At 43.3% G+C, this 23692-nt stretch overlaps 1 protein-coding gene and 1 long non-coding RNA gene across 6 annotated transcripts in view; one reads left to right on the forward strand and one right to left on the reverse strand.

Moving 5' to 3' along the window:
* MSANTD2 (Myb/SANT DNA binding domain containing 2) overlaps positions 1-2226 on the reverse strand; it is a 32290-nt gene extending 30064 nt beyond the window's left edge. For all 4 annotated transcript variants that reach the window (XM_059183695.1, XM_059183693.1, XM_059183710.1 and 1 more), the window contains exon 1: positions 1362-2226. In XM_059183695.1, the coding sequence (XP_059039678.1) occupies positions 1362-2123 (762 nt within the window). In that variant the 5' untranslated portion in view covers positions 2124-2226. The remainder of the gene's footprint in view (positions 1-1361) is intronic.
* Positions 1959-18745, forward strand: LOC131838083 (uncharacterized). Of its 2 annotated transcripts, XR_009356466.1 has the most exons (4): positions 1959-2078; positions 3722-3889; positions 5874-5932; positions 18347-18745. It is a non-coding gene; the product is annotated as an uncharacterized LOC131838083 (long non-coding RNA). The 2 variants fall into 2 exon arrangements; XR_009356464.1 differs by lacking the exon at positions 1959-2078 and having other exon boundaries at positions 2240-3889.
* Positions 18746-23692: the final 4947 nt, after the last annotated feature.

Below are 23692 nucleotides of genomic sequence, written 5' to 3' on the forward strand. Positions count from 1 at the left end.
GGGAGGAGGAGCAGGGAAGAGGGGACAAAAGAAGACCTAAAGGTACATGTTATCAAGTAAACCAACTCAATTTTGTAATTGAGAAATGGGTGCCAAATTCCTTGAACAATAGTAAGTTTGAAATATCTGTTTCTGACCCAAATTTTCTAAGAAACATTACCCCAGGATGAACACTACTTGAGCCAAGATCTCCTCAACTTGGGAGCAATCTCTGATTTTAGTGTGATTGCGATTGTTCTCACTGGATTTTTACCCCCAAAGAGCTCTGAAAAAGTGTCAACCCTACCAGAAAAGAAGTACACACATAACTTTGACTTTTAACAAGAAGTAGTTCATTGAAAACTGGGAGAAAGAGTCCTAACAGAATGTTTTAGCAGACACTATGATGAGGGAACTAGCTTACCTATAAAACCACTCCCTAGCTGCCAATAATACAAATCTGAAAGCCTAGATTAAAAGTCACTAGAAACAGCGAAAAGATAACCTGGCTGGTGATAAAAAATTTCTAGCCCAAATTAAGCCTCTGTAGTTAAACATTCAGATACACAAAGATAGCCAGATGCACAATGAGAGCTGTACTTGTCACCACATCCGGCAAAATAACTAAAGCAGGGAAAAACTGGCTTTCGTGAAGGAGCTTAGTCAGAAACATAGCAGGGCCTCAAGCCAATCTAACTCTGGAGGCATCGACACTCCACAAATTCCAGACCAACTCTCAGCCAGGCTAACTTTAATTGCGCCCCTAACTCCACGATAACAATACACTATCTGACTGCAATCAAGCCCTTCCAATTCTCCAAAGCATCTCAAGTCTTATTCGTCCTTCGAAGCTCAAGTTAGAAGCAAGGCGACTGACACAAAGGCCAGTCGTCCAAAAGCGCTTTTTGCATGGCTCTGCACAGCCACTCATTTGAAAATTCCTAAACTGGGGGCTCACCGGCCCCCCCTTCTACCCTTCCTCAATCCCGCCCCGGCTGGTAAGCCTCTGCCTGGGAGCCCCTCGGCCTGGAACAAAGCGAGGGGCCCCGGCGGTGGGGGCGAGAGGCGCCAGCGACACGGGGACTGCCGCACAGCGCACAATGAGAAACTACCAACTTCAGAGCGCAGGAACATCCTCAATTGGCAAGAAAGAGGGGCGGCGGCAGGCACGCCCAACTTCAAACTCAGGAAACCTACGGGCTGGCGGCCATCTGGAAAAAAGCCCCCTTCCCAGGGAGAGAAGAAAAAGGCGGAGGAGATGCGAATCGCCCACCGGGCCCCGGAGGGGAGCCCTGCGCTCAGACCGGCCCCCGCCCCCGAGGCCCGCTTCCCCGCCTTCTCTCTGCCTCTGGTTCGCTGCCCCAGGCCGGGCGGCCGGTTACCTTGATGCGCTCCCGGCACTGGGACGGGGTCCGCTCGTAGCCCAGCTCGGCCAGGGCCCGGGACACGCGCTCGTACATGGCTGGCCCAGGGGCCTTGCTGCCGAACACCGTGCCGGCTCCCTCCAGCTGCTGGTACCGCGCCTCCACCAGCCGCTCGTTGCCCCATACTGCGATGAGCGCGTTCGTCTCGGCCGGCGTCCACGACATGCCCCGGCAGGCGGCGGCGGCGGCTGCCGCAGCCCCGCCACCGCCGCCACCAGGGGAGAAGGAGACCGAGGACGAGGCGGCGCTGCGGCCCCCCAGCCCCAGCCCGAGACCCCCGGACGCCGCTGCCCCCGAGCCCGCTGCACTGCCCGGCCCGAGAGGGGAGGCACCCCGAGGCGTGGAAGGGTCGGACAGCGATGGATTTCCGTCGCTCAGGCCACCAGGAGAAGCCGGGGAGAGCACCTCCATCTTCGGGATTTTTAGCGGCGAGTTGGCGGGCAGCTCCGAGCCACAGGGCGCAGCCATCTTCCAAGCGGCCGCCGCTGCACCGCCCGGAAGTGACGCGCCCGCGCATCCGGCCGCCGCGGTCTCCGGGGCTGCCCTCGGGCCTGGCTCGCCTGTGGGCGGGCGGCTTCGGGCTCCTGCTGCCGAGCGGGCGCTGTCGGCTCCCCCAGGCCTCTCTCCGCGAGCCCTACCGCGCCGCGCGCTCTTCTCCCGGGGCGAGGGGCGGGGGTGAGGCGCGCCGAAGCCCCGAGCGGAGGAGAAGGGTGGGGGCATGAGGGCGCTGGTGTGAGGAACAGATTGGAGCCTTCCCACTTCCTCTCCAATCTCAGCCCCCGGGAGGAGGGGTGAGGCCCGCGAGGGGGCCAGGAGTTAAGGAGGACTTGACCATTTCGCTCGCTCGCTCTCGTTCCTCTCTCCCTCCTCTCTGCGTCTCCTCCCTCCAAGCTGGCCTCGGGGTGCAGAGGCTGACGTCCAGGGCGGGGACTGGGGAAAGCTGCGGAGGGTATATCCAGGAAGGGCCAAGGCTGAAGGAGTGCATTTCTGGGGGAGGCTTTAAAAAAGCAGTTGTGGACCGGGGTTAGAGTTGGTAGCTGTGGCTTTTCAAGAAACCCAAGCGCATTATTTGAAGAACTGCAACTCTGACTCCAGTTAAGATGTGTTTTCCGGTTAGCCTGGGTAACTCGGACGGTCTGTAGAAGAATGAGATGTCATTATCGCGTTTCTAATTTGTAGCTTAAATATGTTACAAACTCTGGATCCCGGCAGAAAAGTTACTTTCCGGTACCATTCCCCAACCTCCTAATTTGGAAGTTGCATCATTTTCCTACTGTATTTCACACTCTGGAGTGTAAGGAGATTGAAAAAAAAGACTGCCTCTGGCAACTCTTGTGACCTCTACTAATTAGTTTATTAACCGTTACTGAATACTCTTCCAAATGCTGCAATTTAATCAACATTAGCACCCCAAATCCAATACATAGCTGAAAGGTATTTCATTACTCTTGAAAGCCAAAACTCTTAATTGTTTATCTTGGATCCTTAACTTAAAAGCCTCAGTGGACCTTCTTTCAAATATGAATAAACCATGCGATTTTTTAAAAGCAAATATACATTAGTCTGTTTTTTTTTTTTTTTTTTTAATAGATCCTCAGATTTGAAGCCAGGCATCGACTGGCTACGTTTAAACTCAGAATCACCCGAGAGAGAGAGAGAGAGAGAGATGGTTAGAAAGCCAAAAAGAATAAGCAATTGGGATGAAGTAGAGGGTCTGTATTTCACATTACAATGCCACCATAGTTTTAAATTACCAGTATGAGGAATCAAAGAAGTTCCAAATTTATGCCATCGTTTCCTCTTTTTCTAAGAAAAAAGATATAGTCAGCTCCTTAGTTAAGAGTATGGATTCTAGGGTTGCCTGGGTGGCTCAGTGGGTTACTCAGCTGCCTTCAGTTCAGCTCAATGGCTCCAGAGTCCTGGATGGAGTCCCACATCTGGCTCCCTGCTCAGCAGGAGTCTGCTGCTTCTTCACCCTCTGCCCCTCTCTGCCTCTCCTGCTCTCTCATTCTCTCTCAAATAAATAAATAGAATCTTAAAAAAAAAAAAAAAAGAAAGAAAGAAAGTATGGATTCTAGAGTCGATGCCTGGCTTCAAATTCCAGATCAGTAACCTCAGCCAATTTATTTAAGCAATCTCTCAGTACCTTGGTTTCTTCAGTTATAAAGTGAGGATGACCTGACAGCACTGTTGTGAGTAAATGGGTTAATGCAGTTAATTCTCTTAGAATGGTGTCTGTTTCATAATAAACACTGTATGCGCTATTACCTCATTTTGGCTATGCAGTAGTCCCATCTTCTGTGCGGTTTCACTTTCAGGGTTTCAATTACCAGTGCCAAAGACAGTCACGAAAGCAAATAATTCTCTCATCTACGGTCCAGAAGGTCAACAGTAGCCTAAGGCTACTTCACCATGCCTCTGTCATTCGGCTCTCATCATCTCATCATGTCGGCAATTTATCATCATCCCATGTCATCCCAAGAAGGGTGAGTACAGTACAATAATATATTTCGGTAGAGAGGAACCACATTCATATAACTTTCATTACAACACATTGCTATAAGTGGTCTATTATTGTCATTAATCTCTAAACATGCCTAATTTATAAATTAAATTTTATCATATCTATGTATGCACAGGACAGAGCATAGTACATGTAGAGTTGGGGACTGTGTGCACTTTCAGGCATCCGCGGGGGTCTTGGAACAATCCCCTATGGATGAAGAGGACTATTGTACTTTTAGTTAATAGAGAATCTTTCCTTTGTCGCTTTCCATCACTAGTTTCCGGTGTCTTCCCTGTCAGCTTTTTTAAGGGCTCTGGTGGCATCTCAAACACCTGTCAAAGCACAATTCACTCTCATTCAGCCCAACAGTAAGTTTTTTTTTTTTTTTAATAAGATCAGAGACTCTGAAGAGTTTTAATATCTCTGCTTATCCTGCTCTCATTTTCCCACAAGCCTGAAAAAGATCCTCCCTCCTCCTATTGTTAATTCTGGATGATTCTCAGATCAACTCTGACTCATGCAGGAAGCTTTCCTAGATAAAGTGGGTTGACTGGGAAGTCTCCCTTCCCACAAACTTCTGTTTCTAGACATTATTTCTCTATACCCCCCCTTTATTCCCACACTCATCAGTCTATCCAATGAGAAAAAGTATCAAAAATAAAATTTCCAGTAATATCCTGAGGTTAAAATTAATTCAATAACATAAAAGCTATTAATATGTACTACACAGTGTGGAGACATTGCTATATAGGCAACCTGCATCACGTGCTTGTCTTGTTGGCTTACCATGGCTGATTCTGGCTTCCAGGGGCTGTGTGATGGATTTGTTCAAGGCTTCATAGTTCAATCAGAATGTATGGAATGTGTTTGAAGTACTGTACCTTTTTTTGTGGATTCAAATGATAGCATAAGTAGATTAAAACCTACTTGAGAGATAATGTGCACAATGTCTCAAAATAATGTGCAAAGGAATACAGAACAATACATGGTAATTGACCTATAAACTGTCAAGTCCTCAGGACACCTGGGTGGCTCAGTTGGTTGGGCGGCTGCCTGCGGCTCAGGTCATGATCCTGCCGTCCTGGGATCGAGTCCCACATTGGGCTCCTTGCTCAGCAGGGAGCCTGCTTCTCCCTCTGCCTCTGCCTGCCACTCTGTCTGCCTGTGCTCGCTCTCTCTGACAAATAAATAAAATCTTAAAAAAAAAAAAAAAACCTGTCAAGTCCTCCCTTTAATTGTATACCTCCCTTTTCTACTTCCTCCACAATCTGTGCCCAGAATTTCTCAGCTTTTCTCTCCCTTTTTTCCTTCATTGATTTTCTTCCCCATGCAGTATCTTTTATTCCCATGACTTATTCATCCCATAACTGGAAGCCTCTTCCACTCCACCTTCACCTGTTTTGCCCATTTCCCCACCTCCCTCCCCTCTGGCAACCACTTTGTTTTCTGTATTGAGAAGTCTGTTTCTGCTTTTTGTTTGTTTGCTTGCTTTGTTTCTTGGATTCCACATATATATGAAATCATATGCCATTTGTCTTTCTCCGTCTGACTTATTTCACTTAGCATGAGACTGTCTAGATCCATCCATGTTGTCACAAAGGGCAAGATCTCATTTTTTTTTTTTTTGTCCGAGTAATGTCCATTTTATATATATTTACCACCTCTTCTTTATCCATTCATCTGTTGATGGTACCTCAGGTTGCTTCCATATCTTGGCTATTGTAAATAATGCTTCAATAAACATAGAGGTGTATATCCTTCAAATTAGTGTTTCCTTTTCTCTTTGGGTAAACATCCTATGTAGAATTACTGGATTTTATGGTATTTCTACTTTTAATTATTTGAAGAAACTCCACAGTGTTTTTCACAGTGGTTATACCAATTTATGTTCTACCAGTTGTGTATGAGGGTTCCTTTTTCTCCACATCCCCACCAACACTTACTTCTTGTCTTTTTTGTTTTAGCCATCCAGGCAGGTGTAAGGTGTTATCTCATCGTGGTTTTGATTTCCATTTCCCTGATGGTGAGTGATGTTAAACATCCTTTCACGTGTCTGTTGGCCATCTGTATGTCTTCTTTGGAAAAATGTCTGTTCAGGTTCTTTGCGCAATTTAAAAATATATATATTTATCTGAGGGAGAGAGAGAGCATGCCAGAGCAGGGGGAGGGGCAGAGGGAGTAGAAAGGAGAGAATCCCAAGCAGGCCACCTGCTGAACACAGAACCTGTAGCAGGGCTCAATCTCACAACCCCGAGATCATGACCAGAGCCAAAATCAAGAGTCAGAGACTCAACTGACTGAGCCACCCAGGAGCCCTTCCTCTGCCCATATTTTAATGGGGTTATTTGTGTGTTTTTTGGTGTTGAGTTGTAGAAGTTCTTTATATGGTCTGGATATTAACTCTTTATTGGATATATCATTTGCATATATCTTCTCCCACTGGGTAGGTTGCCTTTTTATTTTATTGATGGTTTCCTTCACTGTGCAAAAGCTTTTTATTTTGATGTAGTCCCAGGAGTTTGTTTTTGCTTTTGTTTCTCTTACCTTTAGAGATATATCTAGAAAAATGTTATGGCTGATGTCAAAGAGATTACTGCCTGTGTTCTATACTAGGAGTTTGATGGTCTCACATTTAGGTCCTTCATCCATTTTGAGTTTATTTTTGTATACGGTGAAAGAAAGTGGTCCCGTGTCTGTCTGTTGCATGTGGCTGTCCTGTTTTCCCAGCACCATTTGTTGAAGAGACTGTGTGTATCTTCTGTGTTCAGTGCTTGTATTGCCAACTTTTCTAGGAAGCGTCTCTTAACCAGCTGGACAGAAGCCCTCTGTCTAATACCCACTCCTACAATTTAGCGCTCTACTTTAATGTGTTCTGTTTCCAAAGCTTCGCTAATTCTGTTGTACACTCTCTTGCTGTGTTTTTATGACTGTCAGTGTGTTTGTTGCTTCAGCTTTTTTACCCCTTCATGTTCCACATCAAGTCCTGTTACCTCCACCTCTGAAATAGTTCCTAAATCTGATTACTTGTCAGCTCTAGTCCAAGCCTCCATCATGTCTTTACTGGACAACTGGACTTCCTGCTTGCATACTTGCCCACTGACGTGGTGAATTTGGTTTTATACAACCTTTTGCTTGTGAAATATAACATGAGTATAGAGGAGTACATGAAACATATGTGTACAACTATTACATGTCTTATTATAATGTACAATTACTACTATATGGTTTATTTATTGTATGGTTTATTATTATATAGTTTATTTAGAAAGCAAATACTACATAGTCACCCTCCAGGTCAGAGAAATAGAAACACTCCAGAAGCTCTGCCCCATAATCCCTGCCCTGTGTTAATTCCTATCTCCCTTTTAATGATAACCACTATACTGACTTGTCTTTCTTTATAGTGTTATCACGGTATCATGCTTTGCTAAAAGTTTTCCCTGGTTTTGATTTTTTTTGGTAAGCAAAATCGCATGTAGTCTGTATCTCCCTTCTTTCATTCAATATTATGTTTTAAATTAAGATTCATCTATTCCATATGAAGCTACAGTTTATTCATCTTTGTTGTTGTAAAATACTCTTATTTTATGACTATGTCACATTTTATTTATCCATCCTCCTGTTGAATTTTTGGGTTGTCTCTAATTTAGGATATTATGAATAATGCTGCTACAAACATTCTTGTACATGTCTCCCAGCGCATATGTGCAAGAGGATGTGCCTTCCTCCCTCTCTCTCTCTCCCTCCCTCCTTCCCTTCTTGTCTTCCTTCTTCCCATGTGGATACCCAATTATTCTAACTCCATTTTCTGAAAAGACCATCCTTTCCCTCCTTCTCTTGCAATGCTATCTTTGACATAAAGCAAGTGTCCATATGTGCATGGGTCTGTTTCTGGGCTCTTTAGTTACATTGGTCTATTTGTCTATTTTTCTGTGTTCCTTGCAGCACAATAATGAGTCACCCTGGCTTTATAATAAGTCTTATGTCAAGTAGAGAAAGTCCTTCCTTCTCCTCTTCCTTTTCCTCCTCCTCCTCCTTTTTCAAGAGTGATTTGCTATTCTTGATCCTTAATATTTCCATATATATTTTAGAATTAGCTTGTCAGGTTCTACAGAAAAAGCTGTGGGTATTTTGATTGGTATTGCACTGAATCTGTGGGCCACCGTGAGAAAAACTGACATCTTTGTAAGTCTTACAGTCCTTGGAAATGATATCTCTTGGAACATTTCCTTGGGAAGGTACCCCTTCATTAGTCTTTTGTTTCTCTTTAAGGTTTTATAGTTTTCTACAAAGATATCTTACACATTTTATTGCACTTATCCATAGGTAGTTGGTGTATTCTTTTAACACTCTTGTAAATGGTGTCATCTCATACATTTTATTTTCTAATTGTTTTTGCTGATATAAAAAAGTATAACTGATTCTTGCATGTTTATTTTGTATCTAGTAATCTTTTTTTTTTTTTAAAGATTTTATTTATTTTATTTGACAGAGATCACAAGTAGGCAGAGAGGCAGGCAGAGAGAGAGAGAGAGAGGAGGAAGCAGGCTCCCCGCTGAGCAGAGAGCCCGATGCGGGACTCGATCCCAGGACCCTGAGATCATGACCTGAGCCGAAGGCAGCGGCTTAACCCACTGAGCCACCCAGGCGCCCCTGTATCTAGTAATCTTGCTGAAACAGTCTTTTAATAAAATTGTAAATGACTGCACATCCTTTCTTTGCTAAAAACTTACCAATATCTTCCTACTGTAGAAATATAATCCAAACTCATTGCAGCGACTGTGGTGGTTTTAAAACGTATTCGCACATTATTTGACATCATCCAACAAGAAGCTGAGTCTATGTCCCCTCCCTTTGATCTGGGTGAATCTTTGTGACTCCCTCAATGAATCAGACATGGTAGAATGACACTGTGTGATTTTTCAAGGCTTTTCAAGATTTCAAGATACCCTGAAGCTTCTGCAAGTTTCTCTGGATATACTTGCTCTGAAAACCTGTAGCCGCCTTGTAAGAAATTGGCTACCCTAACCCATGTAGAAACCATGTATCTATAGAGGGAAAGCCAAGGGGCCAGAAATGTTCCAGCCTCCAGTTGATTGTCCACATAGCCAGATATGTGAATGAAGAAGCTTTGAAATAATCCTCGTCTCAGCCACCATCTGACTGTGTACACATGCGAGAGCTTTAGCAAGAGCTGCCTTGCTGGCCCCAGCATGCCCAGATTCATGGGCAAAATTCATGATTGTTGGTCTGTGCCATTGATTTTTAGAGTGTTTTGTTAGGCAGTGATAGGTAATGAGAACAATGGTCTCCAAGGCCCTTTTTACTCGAAGCTCAGCCTACCTTCTGCACCAACCTCATCTCCCACCTCAGGCACATTCCAGCCACACTGGCATTGTATGTGTGCTATCAAACAAGTCAAGCTTATATCTGTTTGGGGGCCTTTAGAGTTATCATAGATCCTTGTCTTAGAACAATTTTAACCCTTCAAGTGACAGCCTCCTTCTTATAATCCATCTCCTCAGATGTCACCTCCCCAGCCATTAGTGCCTCTTTTATGACATTACCATTTTATTTTATCAATACACATTTTCCAAAATCATTTATTTATGCACATTTTTCTTTCATGTATTTATCCTCTGTTCTCCCCCAAATGTAAACTGTTTGAATCTAAGTAGTGTCCAATTTATTTGCTTCTAATAGAGCCAGCACATAGAATGGTGTCAGGCAGGCTTTCACCATCAATGAAGATGGAGTAACAGAGACTAATACCCTCCTATCTTAAATAACTAGAAAACTAGACAAAATATATGAAATAATGGATTTCAAGACAATGGTTCCAACCTCTTAAAAATCTAACAAAAATCGTCATATGAATGCTTATGACAGCCTTAGTCATAATTGCCCAAATCAGGAAGCAACCAAGAAGTCCTTCATCGGGTGAATGGAAAAACCAACTGTGGTACAACCACACAGCGAATAAAGGAAATGAGCTATCAAGCCATGGAAAGACACAGAGGAATGTATATTGCTAAGTGAGAGAACCCAGTCTGAAAAGCTACATGATTCCAACTATATGATGTTTTGGAAAAGGCAAAGCTATGGAGATATACAGAAAGAACAGCGGTTGCCAGAGGCTGGGCAGGAGAGAGGGAGGGACGGAGGAAGAGAGAGGTGGAACACAGATTTTTAGAGCCATGAAAATACACTGTATGATACTGACATACATGTAGATAGATACTGACCTTACTCATTTGTCAAAATCCCTACAGCTTGACAACAAAGAGAGCAGATGCTAATGTGAATTATGGCCTTTAATTAATAATAACATATGAAGGGTGCCTGGGTGGCTTACGTAGTCCATTAAGCGTCTGCCTTCGGCTCAGGTTATGATCTCAGGGTCCTGGGATCAAGCCCTCCCCCCACCAGCAGATTTCCTGCTGGGGTGTGGGGAGTATGCTTCTCACTGTCTCCCTGTGCATTCCCTTTCTCTCTCTCTCTCTCAAGTAAATAAAGAAAATCTTAAATAATAATAATAATGTATCAATAGCAGTTCCTCAGTTGTAACAAATATACCACAGGAAAATAAGGTGTTAGTAATAGGAGCAGCTGCAGGGTGGGAAGGTCTCCATACTTTCTGTTCAATTTTTTTCTTTTTTTTTTTAAGATTTTATTTATTTATATGACAGACAGAGATCACAAGTAGGCAGAGAAGCAGGCAGAGATAGAGAGAGGAGGAAGCAGGCTCCCTGCAGAGTAGAGAGCCCGATGCAGGGCTCAATCCCAGGACCCTGGGATCATGACGTGAGCCGAAGGCAGAGGCTTTAACCCACTGAGCCACCCAGGCACCCCTCTGTTCAATTTTTCTGTGAACCTAAAACTGCTTTAAGAAAAAAGGTTTCTTAGTAATTTGTTGAAAAATAAGCTTCCATTGTAATATATTAATTTTTAAAGGGCTGAAATAATATGCAACAGGTTTTAATACTGGTAATACCTAATTCTGGTTTTCATTTTGTTGTTGATCTTTGTCTTCTCAAAAAAAAATGATGGTTTTGTGATATTTGAGAAAACAAAAAAATTCAGTTATTTTTTCTTTGTTATTTTTTAATGAATTTGTTTATGTGAGTGTGGTTGACACACAATGTTACATTAGTTTTAGAGGTACAAAGGAGTGATTCCACAAGCTTAAGCATTATGCTCTGCTCACCACAAGTGTAGCTACCATCTGTTGCAAAACAACACTGTTACAATACGATTGACTATATTCCTTATGCTGTGTCTCTTATTCCCATAACTCACTCATTCCGTACCTAGAAGCCTGTATTCCCCATTCCCCTTCCCTCATTTTGCCCATCCTTCTACCCCTCCTCCCCTCTGGCAATGATCAAGCTGTTCTTTGTTCTTTCTTCCTTTTAAGACCCAGTTATTTTAAAAAGAAGTATTTGAAGAAGTAATGCAACCATTTCCCCTCTCTCCCATTGCTATAGCATTTGTGGGACATGGTAACACTGAAGGCGGACTGTGTCAATTTTGTTTCCAAATGGGGACAGAAGGCCTAGCTCTTAGGAAATTCTGGAGCATAGGTAAGATAATGATGAAGTTCCCTTAATGAAAGATAGCTGCTAAGGAAGGTCTCTCAGTCCCCAGCCCTGACCCAGACCAGCAGTGACAGCCTTGCCATCTCTATCTGACTCGAGACTATAGGGACTAACCTCATGCCCTTTTCCCTGTTTAAGTCACTCCACATAGGAAGCCCAGGAATACAAGGGCATCTTAAATGCATTCGAAATTAATAACTCTGGGATTCTGTAAATTCTCTTCTCTGATTTTGTTACGCACCCCTTCAAGCTCCTGTGTCCTCTGGTGTTTGTGATCAGTGGTAAGAAAAACTCCCTAATGTCCTTGGTTTCCTCTCTGAGCCTTCTTTATACCTTCCTGCTCTAACTCAACTGTGGCTGTCCATAGCTTCCCACTTCAGCCCTTTAAGTGAGGACTGTTCCTTTCCATTCACTTATTAATTTCTGTCTTTATAGTACTCATTGTCAAAATTACAATCCTGTTTAATCCAACTGTCTGCCTATGCACCTTGCACCATATAACCATATAACCACTGCTGGTGGTTGGAGAAATAGACCAATCAGGCTGACTGGTTTGCTTCTCAATCAAATGCTGATTGCTGACCTCAAGTGGCCCCTTGATATGCTTGAGCAATCATTTCATTTCTCTCATTCATTCTCTCATTTTCCTGTATGACTACATTATTCAATGTCTTTGTTTGTCTCATATTAAATATTTGTGAGGAAGAGATCCAATTCCCCCCGCCCCCCCTTTTTTTTTTGCATCTGGATATCCATTTGTCTCAGCACTATTTGTGGGAACTACTATTTGCTACCAATCGAATTGTCTTGCCTACCCCCTGTCGAATATCAATTGACTGTAAATGTGAGATTTATTTCTAGACTCTCAATTCTACTCCACTGATCTACATATTAATCACTTTGACATAAGCACTGTGTCTTCATTATTGTAGCTTTATAATAAGTTTTGAAATTGTGAAGAGTGAGTCTTCCAATTTTAGTCTCACTCGAGATTGTTTTGGCTACTCTCGGCCCCTTGTGTCCTTATGAATTTTAGCATCAGCTTGTTAATTTGTGCTCCCCGCCCCCCCCCCAAAAAAACCAGCAAAGATTTGATAGGGATTGCATTGGTCTGTACATCAGTTTGCCATCTTAGCAATATTAAATCTTCCAATCAATGAATAAAGAATATCTTTTCATTTATCGAAGTCTTCTTTTTTTTTTTAAGATTTTATTTTATTTTATTTATTTGTCATAGAGAGAGAAGCGAGAGCAAGCACAGGCAGACAGAGTGGCAGGCAGAGGCAGAGGGAGAAGCAGGCTCCCTGCCAAGCAAGGAGCCCGATGTGGGACTCGATCCCAGGACGCTGGGATCATGACCTGAGCCGAAGGCAGCCGCTTAACCAACTGAGCCACCCAGGCGTCCCTCGAAGTCTTCTTTAATTCCTTTCAACAATTTTTGTGGTTTTCAGAGTATAAGTTTTATACATTTTGGCAGTTAAATATACCCTAGTAGTTTATTCTTTTTGATGCTACTCCAAATAGAATTGTTTTCTTTTTTTTTTTAAATAAGATTTTTATTTATTTATTTGACAGAGATCACAAGTAGACAGAGAGGCAGGCAGAGAGAGAGGAAGGGAAGCAGGCTCCCCGCTGAGCAGAGTCAGACATGGGGCTCAATCCCAGGACCCTGAGACCATGACCCGAGCCGAAGGCAGAAACTTAACCCACTGAGCCACCCAGGTGCCCCTGAATAGGATTGTTTTCTTAATTTCATTTTCAAATTGTTCATTGCCAGTGTCTAGAAATTCTACTGATGTATGTGATTGATTTTGTAGCTGGCAGCCTTGTTGAACTTGTTTAGTCTGATAATTTTTTAGTGAATTCTTTACGGTTTTCCACAAACAAGATCGTGTCATCTAAAAACAGATATTTGGCGGTACACGGCTGGCTCAGTCACTGGAACATTCAACTTTTGATCTTGAGGCTGTGAGTTCAAGTCCCACATTGGATGTGGAGATTATTTTTAAAAAAATATTTAGGGGCGCCTGAATGGCTCATTCAGTTAAGCAGCTGCCTTCAGCTCAGGTCATGATCCCAGGGTCCTGGGATTGAGCCCCACATGGGGCACTCTGCTCCGCAGGGAGCCTGCTTCCCTCCCCGCCCACCCCCACCGCCTGCTTCTCTGCCCATTTATGATCTCTGTCAAATAAATAAATAAAATCTTAAAAAAAAATAGAGATGTTTTCACTTCTTCCTTTCCAATCTGAATGTCTTTTACTTCTTTTTCTCACTGAATTACTTTGGCTGGAACCTCCAGTACAGTGTGGAAGGGGCTAGAGTGGCTATCCTTGTCTCATTTGTGATCATAAGGGGAAAAGCATTCAGTCTTCCACCATTAATAATGATGTTAGCTCTGAGTTTTGGTAGATGTCCTTTATCGAGTTAAAGACATTCTGTACTATTCCTAGTTTGTTGAGTGTTTTTATCATGAAAGGATGCTGGAGTGTTGAATATTGTCAAAGAACTTTTTCAGCCTCTATTGAGATGATCATGTAGGTGATTTTTGTCTTTTCTCTATTGATATAATAAATTATGTTAATTGACTTTCAGGTCTTTAAACAACTTTGCCTTTGGGGGAATAAATCCCTTGGTTATGAGTTGTAATTTCTTCTATATGTTGTTGGATTCAGTTTATAAGTATTTTTTGTTTTTGTTTTTGTTTGGTTTTTGTGTGTGTGTGGTTTTTTTTTTTTTTTTTTTTTTTTAGGATTTTTACATCTATATTCCCACTGGACAGTCAGGCTTCACTGATTGCCAGCTGATTTCTCTCTGTTTTCTATTATGAAGTGAGGCCCACATTGCCCCACAGCAGGAACTAGTTAAGTCTGGTCCTCTGCAGGCCTAGTTGGTTTTTTGTGGTTTTTGTTTGTTTGTTTTGTTTTTTAAGATTTTATTGAGTAATCTCTACACCCAGGCGCCTCTACAGCTGAGCACCCCTGCAGGGGTAGTTTCTGAGTTAAGCTTTGGAGGTTTGTCCTCACTCCAGAAGTGCTATTCTTAGCTGACTCTTTCCCTACTTCTCTCTGATAAACTTATCAGCCTACAGTTTAGCTTCTTGTCCTCATGGAGCTACCAACTTTTTCATTGCTACCACCTAAACCTCCATTGTTTTTAAGAGTGCCTTTAGGCTTGAACTTCCTGCACTCTGTTCCATATAAAGTCAGTTCACTTGGTGAAGGCCTTGGCACTCTTATGGTTTACCTTTCTCCCTGGGCCAAATCTTTGTACTTATGCATTAGAGCTGGTGGCAGGGACAGCTCTAACTGTCTAGGTCCAAGTATCTCAGAGTGACCTGCCTCTCCCGGGCACAGGGTCAGGGTCATAACCATCTGGTCTTCTTGGCTTACCTCTGGCCATGTAGAGCCTCTGTTCTACGAGTGAACTGAGCTGAGAGAGATTGGGCTCCCAGTATTCTAGGCCTGTCATACCTGGGTAAAGCCTCTGACCTGTGAATGGGGGCTCAGGGAAAGAAGAGAGATTCCAACCTTTTGGCAACATATCCCTGGCATTTAATGTCTGCAACACAGAGTTGGGAGGTCTGGAACATTCTGGTGGCCACCATGCACAGGGAAATAACACAATCTATGATGGGGACCTGGGGTTTGGGGAGTTTGGGCCTTGTCTTCAAGGCCACTGCTGCCATGCTGAGTTTCTATCAAGCTGAGATGGGAGAGTGGTCAAGAGAGGCAGGGGGTTGTGGCTGAGGTGCCACAGACTCTCGTTCAAACAGATCTGATAAACTGTTCTTGAATAAATATTTCTTCTTTTGCTATTTGCCCCTAGGACAATTTCCAGAAACTGAAAGTTGTTGTTTTTTTTTAAAGAAATAATTTTCACTTGTTATGGCTATTTCGTGGGAGAGAAGAACCACAGAGTTCCTCACACTACCATTCCAGAAGCCATCCTCTCTCTCCTTCCCTCTCAAAAGTGTTGTCAGTACTTCCTGTTCAAATCCTGTCTCCTTCCTCCTGCTCCCTGCCAACCTCTTTCTTGAACCAACTCTATGCAGGCTCTGACGCTCCATGGACTCAATGAAACCACTCTTGTCAAGGTCACCGTTGCCCTCCTTGTTGCTATATCCTGTAGGTGGAGTCTCATTTTCATCCTACTTGACCTGCCAGCAGTATTTGACACAAACGATCCCGTCTCCCACCTTCGGCTGTTTTCATCACTTTGCGTTCAGAACACGACACTCCCCTGCTTCCTGGTTTTCCTCCCACCACCTTCACTGTTCCTCCTCGGTCTCCTTTGCTGGTGTCTCAGAACCAGTCCTTGGACCGCTTGTCCTTCTTATCTGCACTCATTTCCTTCGTGATCTCCTTCAGTCTCACAGTTTTCAGTAATTCCCCATAGGCTGGTGGCTCTCAAAAGCATCTCCAGGCCAGGCCTCTCTTCCAAGCCACACACTCATGTAATGTGCTGCCTGACTGACATTTCCATGCGGTCACCTGATGGGCTTCTCACACTGTGTGTACAAAACAGCTCCTGATCGTCCCCTACAAACCTGTTCCTTCCAGGCTTCCTCCTCATCCCCGTTGCTCAGCCTCAGAAGGATGGTACTGTCATTGACTCTTTCTCACTCTGTGTCCAAGCTATCTGCCAGTCTTGTTAGGTCTACCTTCAAAATTACTCAAAATATCACTTCCTGCAGCTTCCACCACTGTTCTGGGCCACTAGTATCTCTTGCCTAGATGATTTTAAGAACTGTTTGTGTGGTCTTCCTGCTTCCATTCCATTACCTGTCTGACTTCATCTCTTTTTGCAGTCTCCAACTCCAGTCACACTGGCTTCCTTGCTGTTTCTAGAATATACAAAGCATGTGGGTGAGTGTCTGGGGTTGGCAGTAGCTTGCCTATTACCACACATTAATGCCAGGAGCGAAGCACGTTCTTGAAGACACTAAAGGTTGTATTTGGAACGCTCTCACTTCTAGATTCTGCCATATACGTCTCTTCCTCTGACTGGCTCTAATTCGTATCCTTTCATTATAATAAAACTACAATCATAAGTCTTGAGTTCTGGGAATCATTCTAGCAAATTATTGAACCTGATGGTGGTCATGAGAGCCCCCTAATTTGTAGCCAGCCAATCTGAAGTAAAGGTGGACCTAGGTGTCCCCAAAGTTGCAGCAAGTACCTGGAGTCTTAGACACACTTGGCAGCCTGGAGGACTGTTCGCTTAACCTCAAGTTTGGCTACTCATGGTGGTGTTAGAAGAGTTTAGGCAGGAGTATCCATATCTCGGGCTGGGAAAGATAGTGGTGTCCTACAGGCAACAGTGGTTTAGTTTACTGAGATTCCACATCCTGCGTTAGATCCTGAATGGCATCTAGAACCTCTAGGTAAACATCATAACACCATATATTTTTATATCTTGCCTTTGCAAATTGCTTTCATATTTGAGCCTCAAAACAGGTAGTGTCACCCTCCTTTTACAGGTGAAGAAACTGAAGTGAAGGGGGAAATACTCGCCCAAAGTCATTAGACTCAAACACAGGTGTTGTGCTTCATTGCAGAGCTCTTCACACAGGGACCCACAAACTGCAGAAATGGTCTACATCACTTGCACTGGGAGGTATCTTTATGATCAGTTCTCCTTTAACACCTTGTAGGAAACTGAAGGCAACTGGGTCCCTCCAGACAGGACTCAGGATTCTCTCCCACCTATGTGATCTTCTCCTTTTGGGACAGCAAGATTTAGGAGAAAATATCTAGGAACCTGGGTCTTCTCCAGTTAAACAATGACATATTGATCTCCTCCTATGAATGGCCCTCCCCAAGAGAGAAAATTTGTTACCGTCAGAAAGACCCAAATTGAGTATGTTAGGAATCTTTTATTTCAGAGACTTAAGAGAACCTGTCCCAGAGTTGGTATCCAAGTCTCCAACTACTAACATATGCAAGTTCTCAAAGGCTTTGAAACATGATAAGTCATGCCTACAAACCAAATGGCAAACATATGACTAGCTGCTTTCAAGAAAATACAATTGGCTCTCAGGAAAATATGTCCAATCTCACTCATCATACGCCAAATACAAATTAAAACTACAAGAAGATTTCATTTTTACCTGTCAGGTTGGCAAAAAAATAATTTGGAAAATGCATTGTGTTGTACGATCTGGAGAACCCTCATCTGGCATCATACAGTGCTGGTGAGGTTAAAAATTTGTCTCACCTCTGGGAAGGGTGACTTGGCAATATTTCACCAATAGGTATTTGCATTTGACTCAGCGAGTTCAATTTTAAGAATTCTAAAGATGTATCCACGTGTTAACTATGAAGATGTCTGCTGTAGGCTGAAAGGCGTTGTCACAGTATTTCATAACTCTTTCCACTAAGAGATGAGTCTTTCCTGGACTCCTTACATCTGGGATGGTCCTGTGGCTTGCAGAAGTGATGCTGTTCCAGAGCCTAACCTCTGGATGGTCCTGTGGCTTGCAGAAGTGATGCTGTTCTAGAGCCTAACCTCAAGAGGCTTGTAACTTCCACTCTCATGCTCTTGGAATTCTGCCCTTGGACCAGTTGGTGGTTAGAAGCTGGAAAAACCCCAAAAAGGCTGTTAGCAAAGACTGGAGGAATGGTGGACAAACAGTTGCTGGAGGCTGGGAATGCAGTGAGAAAATCCTTATCAGAGGCCGAAGGAGGAGACAACTCATGTTATGTGGTGATGCAATTATTGGCAAAATGTTGCCTGTGAAAACTTGAAAGCTAAAAAATGTACCTCATAGCCTTTTTAAAAAATATGATTCAGGAGATTTCCAGACAGAATGTTAAAAGTGCCACTTTGGCTTCTTCTAGTTGCGTAACAATGGACAAGAAGAGAGGAGCAACAGAAGGAACTATGAAACTTAGAAGAATCTAGAGGACATCTAGAAGCCCAAGGATTTGCTGGTTTGGAAAATATAACTCTTGCCCCAGTTCTCCCATCTGGTAAAAATCTCTCGAAGTGAAAAATCAAACCAGGGGTATGGCTGTAAGGACCCTTGTTCAGACCCCTGAATAATTTAAGTAATGCCTAAAGGACTGTTTCAAGTAGAGCTTTTGAGATCTTAAGGATATTTTCTCACAGCAGCCTCAAATCATTGCCCAAAAGACTATATATATAACACAGAACACCATGAAGCTCCCCTATTTTGATGGCATTATGTTAATTGGATCACTGGAATACCAGAGGGAAACGAATAAATCCTAAATGATTGGGGCGGGAGCGGGGGTGGGTAGTCTACTATATCAGTGAAGGTTTTAGGAGACCAGTTGTCTGAAGAATCCCAAGACATCCACACCACGTTTGAGGACAAGTACCTTGCTTTTCCTACCACTCAGAGATCCAGTACTGGGTAGACCTCTTCAGACTTTGGTGATACATACACATTTAGGAATACTGCTCCCATCTGTCTATAAAGTAACAAGTTTTGACGGGGAGCCAGAGAAAGACTAGACGCTGCAACAAGTTCTGGTTGCAGTTTAAGTGGCCTTGCTGCTTGGGTCACAGGACTAGTAGATTCCAGAGTGCTGTTTGTCATGGGTGTCCATGCCACTCTGTCTGGCAAGCTCCATTAGGAAATCTTCCATATAGACCGTTAAGGGCTCTGCTGCACCTCCATTCTTTTTAATGTTCCCAGCAGCAGATCTTAACCAATGCTTGGGTCACAGGACTAGTAGATTCCAGAGTGCTGTTTGTCATGGGTGTCCATGCCACTCAGTGTCTGGCAAGCTCCATTAGGAAATCTGCCATATAGACCGTTAAGGGCTCTGCTGCACCTCCATTCTTTTTAATGTTCCCAGCAGCAGATCTTAACCAATGCTGGTAAATAAATATCCTGGCTTCCTTGCTCCTCACATGGTATAAACTCCGAGATGTGTCCTGTGCCATCTCCCAGAGCTCCCTGATGGGATTACTGACGTCCTTCCTTTCTCTCCCACACTTCTCGTTTCCTACCGGTGTTCTCTCTCTGAAATGAGCTCCTTGCTCTCTAATCTTTGTCTCAGTATCCACCTCTGGAAGGACCCCACCTAATGGACCAACAATTTAGAACATCTTTGACTCTTTCTCGAAACAGAGCTTTTTTCCAGAATAGAAAGTTCCTATGATGCAAGACCCTGGTTTACTGATGGTTCAGTGGGCTTTCTGCTGTTCTGCTGGTCCTTTCATACTCTGTCAGGTGAAGCTTTGCCAGAACCTACCCGAAGCCACAGGAGTGAACTAGACAGGCATCTATCATCATGGAGCTTCGGGTCTGGAGATACGAAGAGCTTTCATTCACTGATGCTTTCTAGTAGACAGAATATGAAGCATTTCCCATGCATTATCTTTTTCAAAGATAATGTAAATGTAATAATGTAAAGATAATGTAAATGTAAAGCCTCACTTTACAATGAAGTTAGCCTATGCTCAGACAAGTTCCTTACCCCAAATCTTATCACTGGTAAGTGGTGGATCTCCACCCTAGACCCGAGACTGTCTGATGCCAGCTTATGCCTGTACTGCTTTCCTTATTTCAGTTCCCTTATGTCAGTTCCGCCATTTGCTAGAAAATGTATCTTTTCAAGGCAGAGTAAGACCCTCTGCCCCCCTCCACTTTTTGTCTCTCCTCCTGCCTTAAAAAAGGATTAGACACTGGATTAAGCACTGGTTGCAGAGATTTGGGACACGAAACAAGGGACAGGAATAGAATGGCAGGAGGTTCTACTGCAGCTGGGAACTGTTAACAAGTGCCCACAACTCCTTCAAACTGCATCTCTCTGCTAGATAACTTAGGTTTTTCAAGATGTGGGGGAAAGCTCCATTTTCGTCCCTTATGTAGGCAATGGAAATTCCTTTAAATGATTAATTGAAAGAAGACAGAACCAAGTTGGTGTACATACACATGCTAATAAAGGCTCCCAAAGGGAGCAATGGGAAAAAACAATTATAAATTAATTTCAAAGACCAAATGTTGGTTTGAATGAGTCTAGATATTTGCCTTGATCAACACTAGCTCAGTAAAAATTAGGGGTTTGGTCTGTTTTGTTTTGTTTTTTGAGTCTAGTTTCCTGGTATGAGAGTCAAGAAGATAGGACATTCCATAAGTGTTACAGATGTGAACCCACTTCCATTTATTGGTGGCCTTAGATGGCCTATAACCAGGGCATAACCTTCCAGGTAAACATTTAACTTTGGAGAATTAGTACAAGATGCTTCACTAACTTCTAAAGTTATTCTTCCCTCACATGAACACTATCCCATTAGATTTGTAGCACCTTTTTTAAAAGGTTTATTTATTTATTTATTTGACAGAGAGAGAGAGTAGGCAGAGAGGCAGGCAGAGAGAGGGAAGGAAGCAGGCTCCCTGCTGAGCAGACAGCCCAATGCCATGCGGGGCTCAATCCCAGGACCCTGAGATCATGACCTGAGCCAAAGGCAGAGGCTTAACCCACTGAGCCACCCAGGCGCCCCTGTTTTGTAGCTTTTAAGTCCATCTACTCAGATACAAGTGTGAATAAATTCACATATATTATTTCACTGTGTGATGGTTTACGTAAGGCCTTCCTAGTGCAAACGGGGCTGTTAAATTTGCATCTCAAATTAGTTTCTGCTAACTGAGCAACTAAAGCAAATTCCTTTGTGGAAAAAAGTTTCCAAGCATGACCTGGTAATTGTTTTAATGGATTTTCAATGAAGGGTGAAGTGCTATGCAATGTGCCCCAAAGGCATTCCATAAATACGTTTTGAGTGACTCTGTTCACCCACATAGAGCGCACACACATACACACACACAACAAATGTGTACTATTTAAATAATACTTTTTCTCCATAGTCTCTGTATTTACCACCCATATCCATTAATATTGAAGGTGAACAAGGGAGCTGAGCCCGAGGCAGAGAACTGACTAGCAAAGAACTCTGGGCAGGGGAGCTTTGCTTAGTTTGAGACCCTCAGTGTGCACCTGGGATCTGAGCACTCCCAAATGAGGGAGAAGCCCTCATGTTGATCAACTGAGAGACTTAAGGACCCCTGCAGGCTAACAGGATAATATCCCACCTGTGTTAGAGAGCCTGATACTGGTATATACAGTTTCCTGTTTTCTATGTAAGGAGTAGATCTGCTCTGACCTTGACGTTGGTCATACTATATTCTCAGTATCTGCTGTTCCCACACCAGAGATGAGATGTATACAACAGAAATCTTTACCTTACTTTCTCCCAAAACTTTCATTAGGTCCTGCTATAAGAGATACATACATACATCCTTTTCAAAAAAAGATTTTATTTATTTATTTGAGAGAGCAAAAGAGAGCACAAGCAGGGGGAGGGGCAGAAGGAGAGGGAGAAGCAGGCTCCCCACTGAGCAGCGAGCCCTATGAGGGGCTCCATCCCAAGACCCTGGGTTCATGACCTGAGCTGAAGGTAGACATTTAATCCACTGAACCACCCGGTTCCCCAATACATATATTCTTGTTGTAAGTGTGTATCTCTTGCTTTAGTTATTGTAGGAGTTAGGTTTTGTTGACTATTGAGTATCATCTGAGGCTCACGATCATTTGGGGTGTGAGAGAGACCATGCAAGTGTCCATTAGATTGCAAGCTGGAATTTCATAAGAAGGCCCCTGAGTGGATTCTAGGGTTAGAATAAAACTTGTTTTCTTTTTTTTGCTGTTTGTTTGTTTGAGAAAAGTTCAATATGAGCAACAGAATAAAGCACTCTCGGATGGTAGGAAAGAGAGGAGTACCTCCCTAACAATGGCCAGGAGAAGGAAGCCAAACAATGTGCCTATAAAGTGGTTTAGGGCTGCCACGTGTCTTTATGGTACCAGAAACCTCATTCTTCTAAAAAGCCTCATTTCCTCTAAAAACAAAAAACACATTTTTTTGTATTTTTCTTAGTTAAGTAACCCATTTTCTTACATCTGCAACAGGGTGTACATCTTTCCCAGAAGGAAAAACTGGAACGTCTCATTGATCCCTTTCTGACTGTTAAGGAAGCTCAGGGAATCGCTCAAGTACCCTGGCAGCAGTTACAAAGGTATTTACAAGCAACTGCTCTCCTGCCTCAATTCCCAAGTCTTCTAAGTAGAGAAACACCCTTTTTGTCCTAGCTCTGATTTGAAAAAAGTTTGTTTAGGCCCGGCTTCAAATCAATGTAGGGTTGTTCACATTCCTGAGGAAAGGTCTGCCACCTGGTGGTAAGAAGTGAAATGCCACTTGCTCGACTCCTCCGAGCTCCCTCCGTTCCTCCTTCTCCCCTTTCCTCTCCTTCACTCCCTTCTTCCCTCTCTGCTTCCCTCCCTACTCCCACTCTGTCCATCCTTCCCTCCCTCCCTCTGTCAATTCAATTTTTGCAAATCCACGCTCAGTTTCTGGCTTAAATCTTGCTTGCTTGCGTGCCAAAGGCTTCTAATGGATGATAAAGATACTGACACCTCAGAGAGAATTTTTTGGGCAAATATCTGGAATTTGAACACCTTAAATCAACCTTAAATTGTTTCAGAACAGCTGGGGGAGGGGAGGGAAGAGGAGGGGACTTATAAGTGTTAATTTTCTCCTAAAGAGAGAAAAAAAAGCATAATTGATTTACTCATACACATTCATTGATTCACTGCTGAGTACCAAAAACCTGTGCTAATTAGTTTGCAAATAGAAACATATATGACAGCACCCTAATGACAAAGAGATGAACAGATGACCAAACTAGGTTGGGAATATAAATTAGGGTCATTCTTGCTTCCATTTTTAAGGTGGAAGAAAGCGCAGAATCGTTACAGTCCATTAGGGGGAGTGCTAAGTCCCCAGGAAAGTCACAGGCACTGCGCTAATTCCAAACCATGCCCACAATTCCTTGGGGACTTAGCCCATCTCTCCCTTACAGAGAAAGGAGACCCCAGTATCCTTGGGAGCTTGAACTGCCAGTAACCATTTCCAGTACCACAAGTACAATACTTCAGTATTCAGCCCCTACTTTTGCTTCCCATCTTCTCGTCTCAAAGTATGGTCCCAAGCATCAGCATTGTCATCACCTGGGAAACTTCTAGAAATGCAGATTCTCATACCCTACCACAAACCCACTGAATCAGAAGCTGGGAGTGTTTTAATGAGCCCTCTGGGCATTCTGATGCAAGTTAAAGTCTGAGAACCATTGGTCTAGTAAACCATCTGGGCATGGACCG

The sequence above is a fragment of the Mustela lutreola genome, chromosome 1, assembly GCF_030435805.1.
Source record: "Mustela lutreola isolate mMusLut2 chromosome 1, mMusLut2.pri, whole genome shotgun sequence".
In the NCBI taxonomy this organism is placed as follows: domain Eukaryota; kingdom Metazoa; phylum Chordata; class Mammalia; order Carnivora; family Mustelidae; genus Mustela; species Mustela lutreola.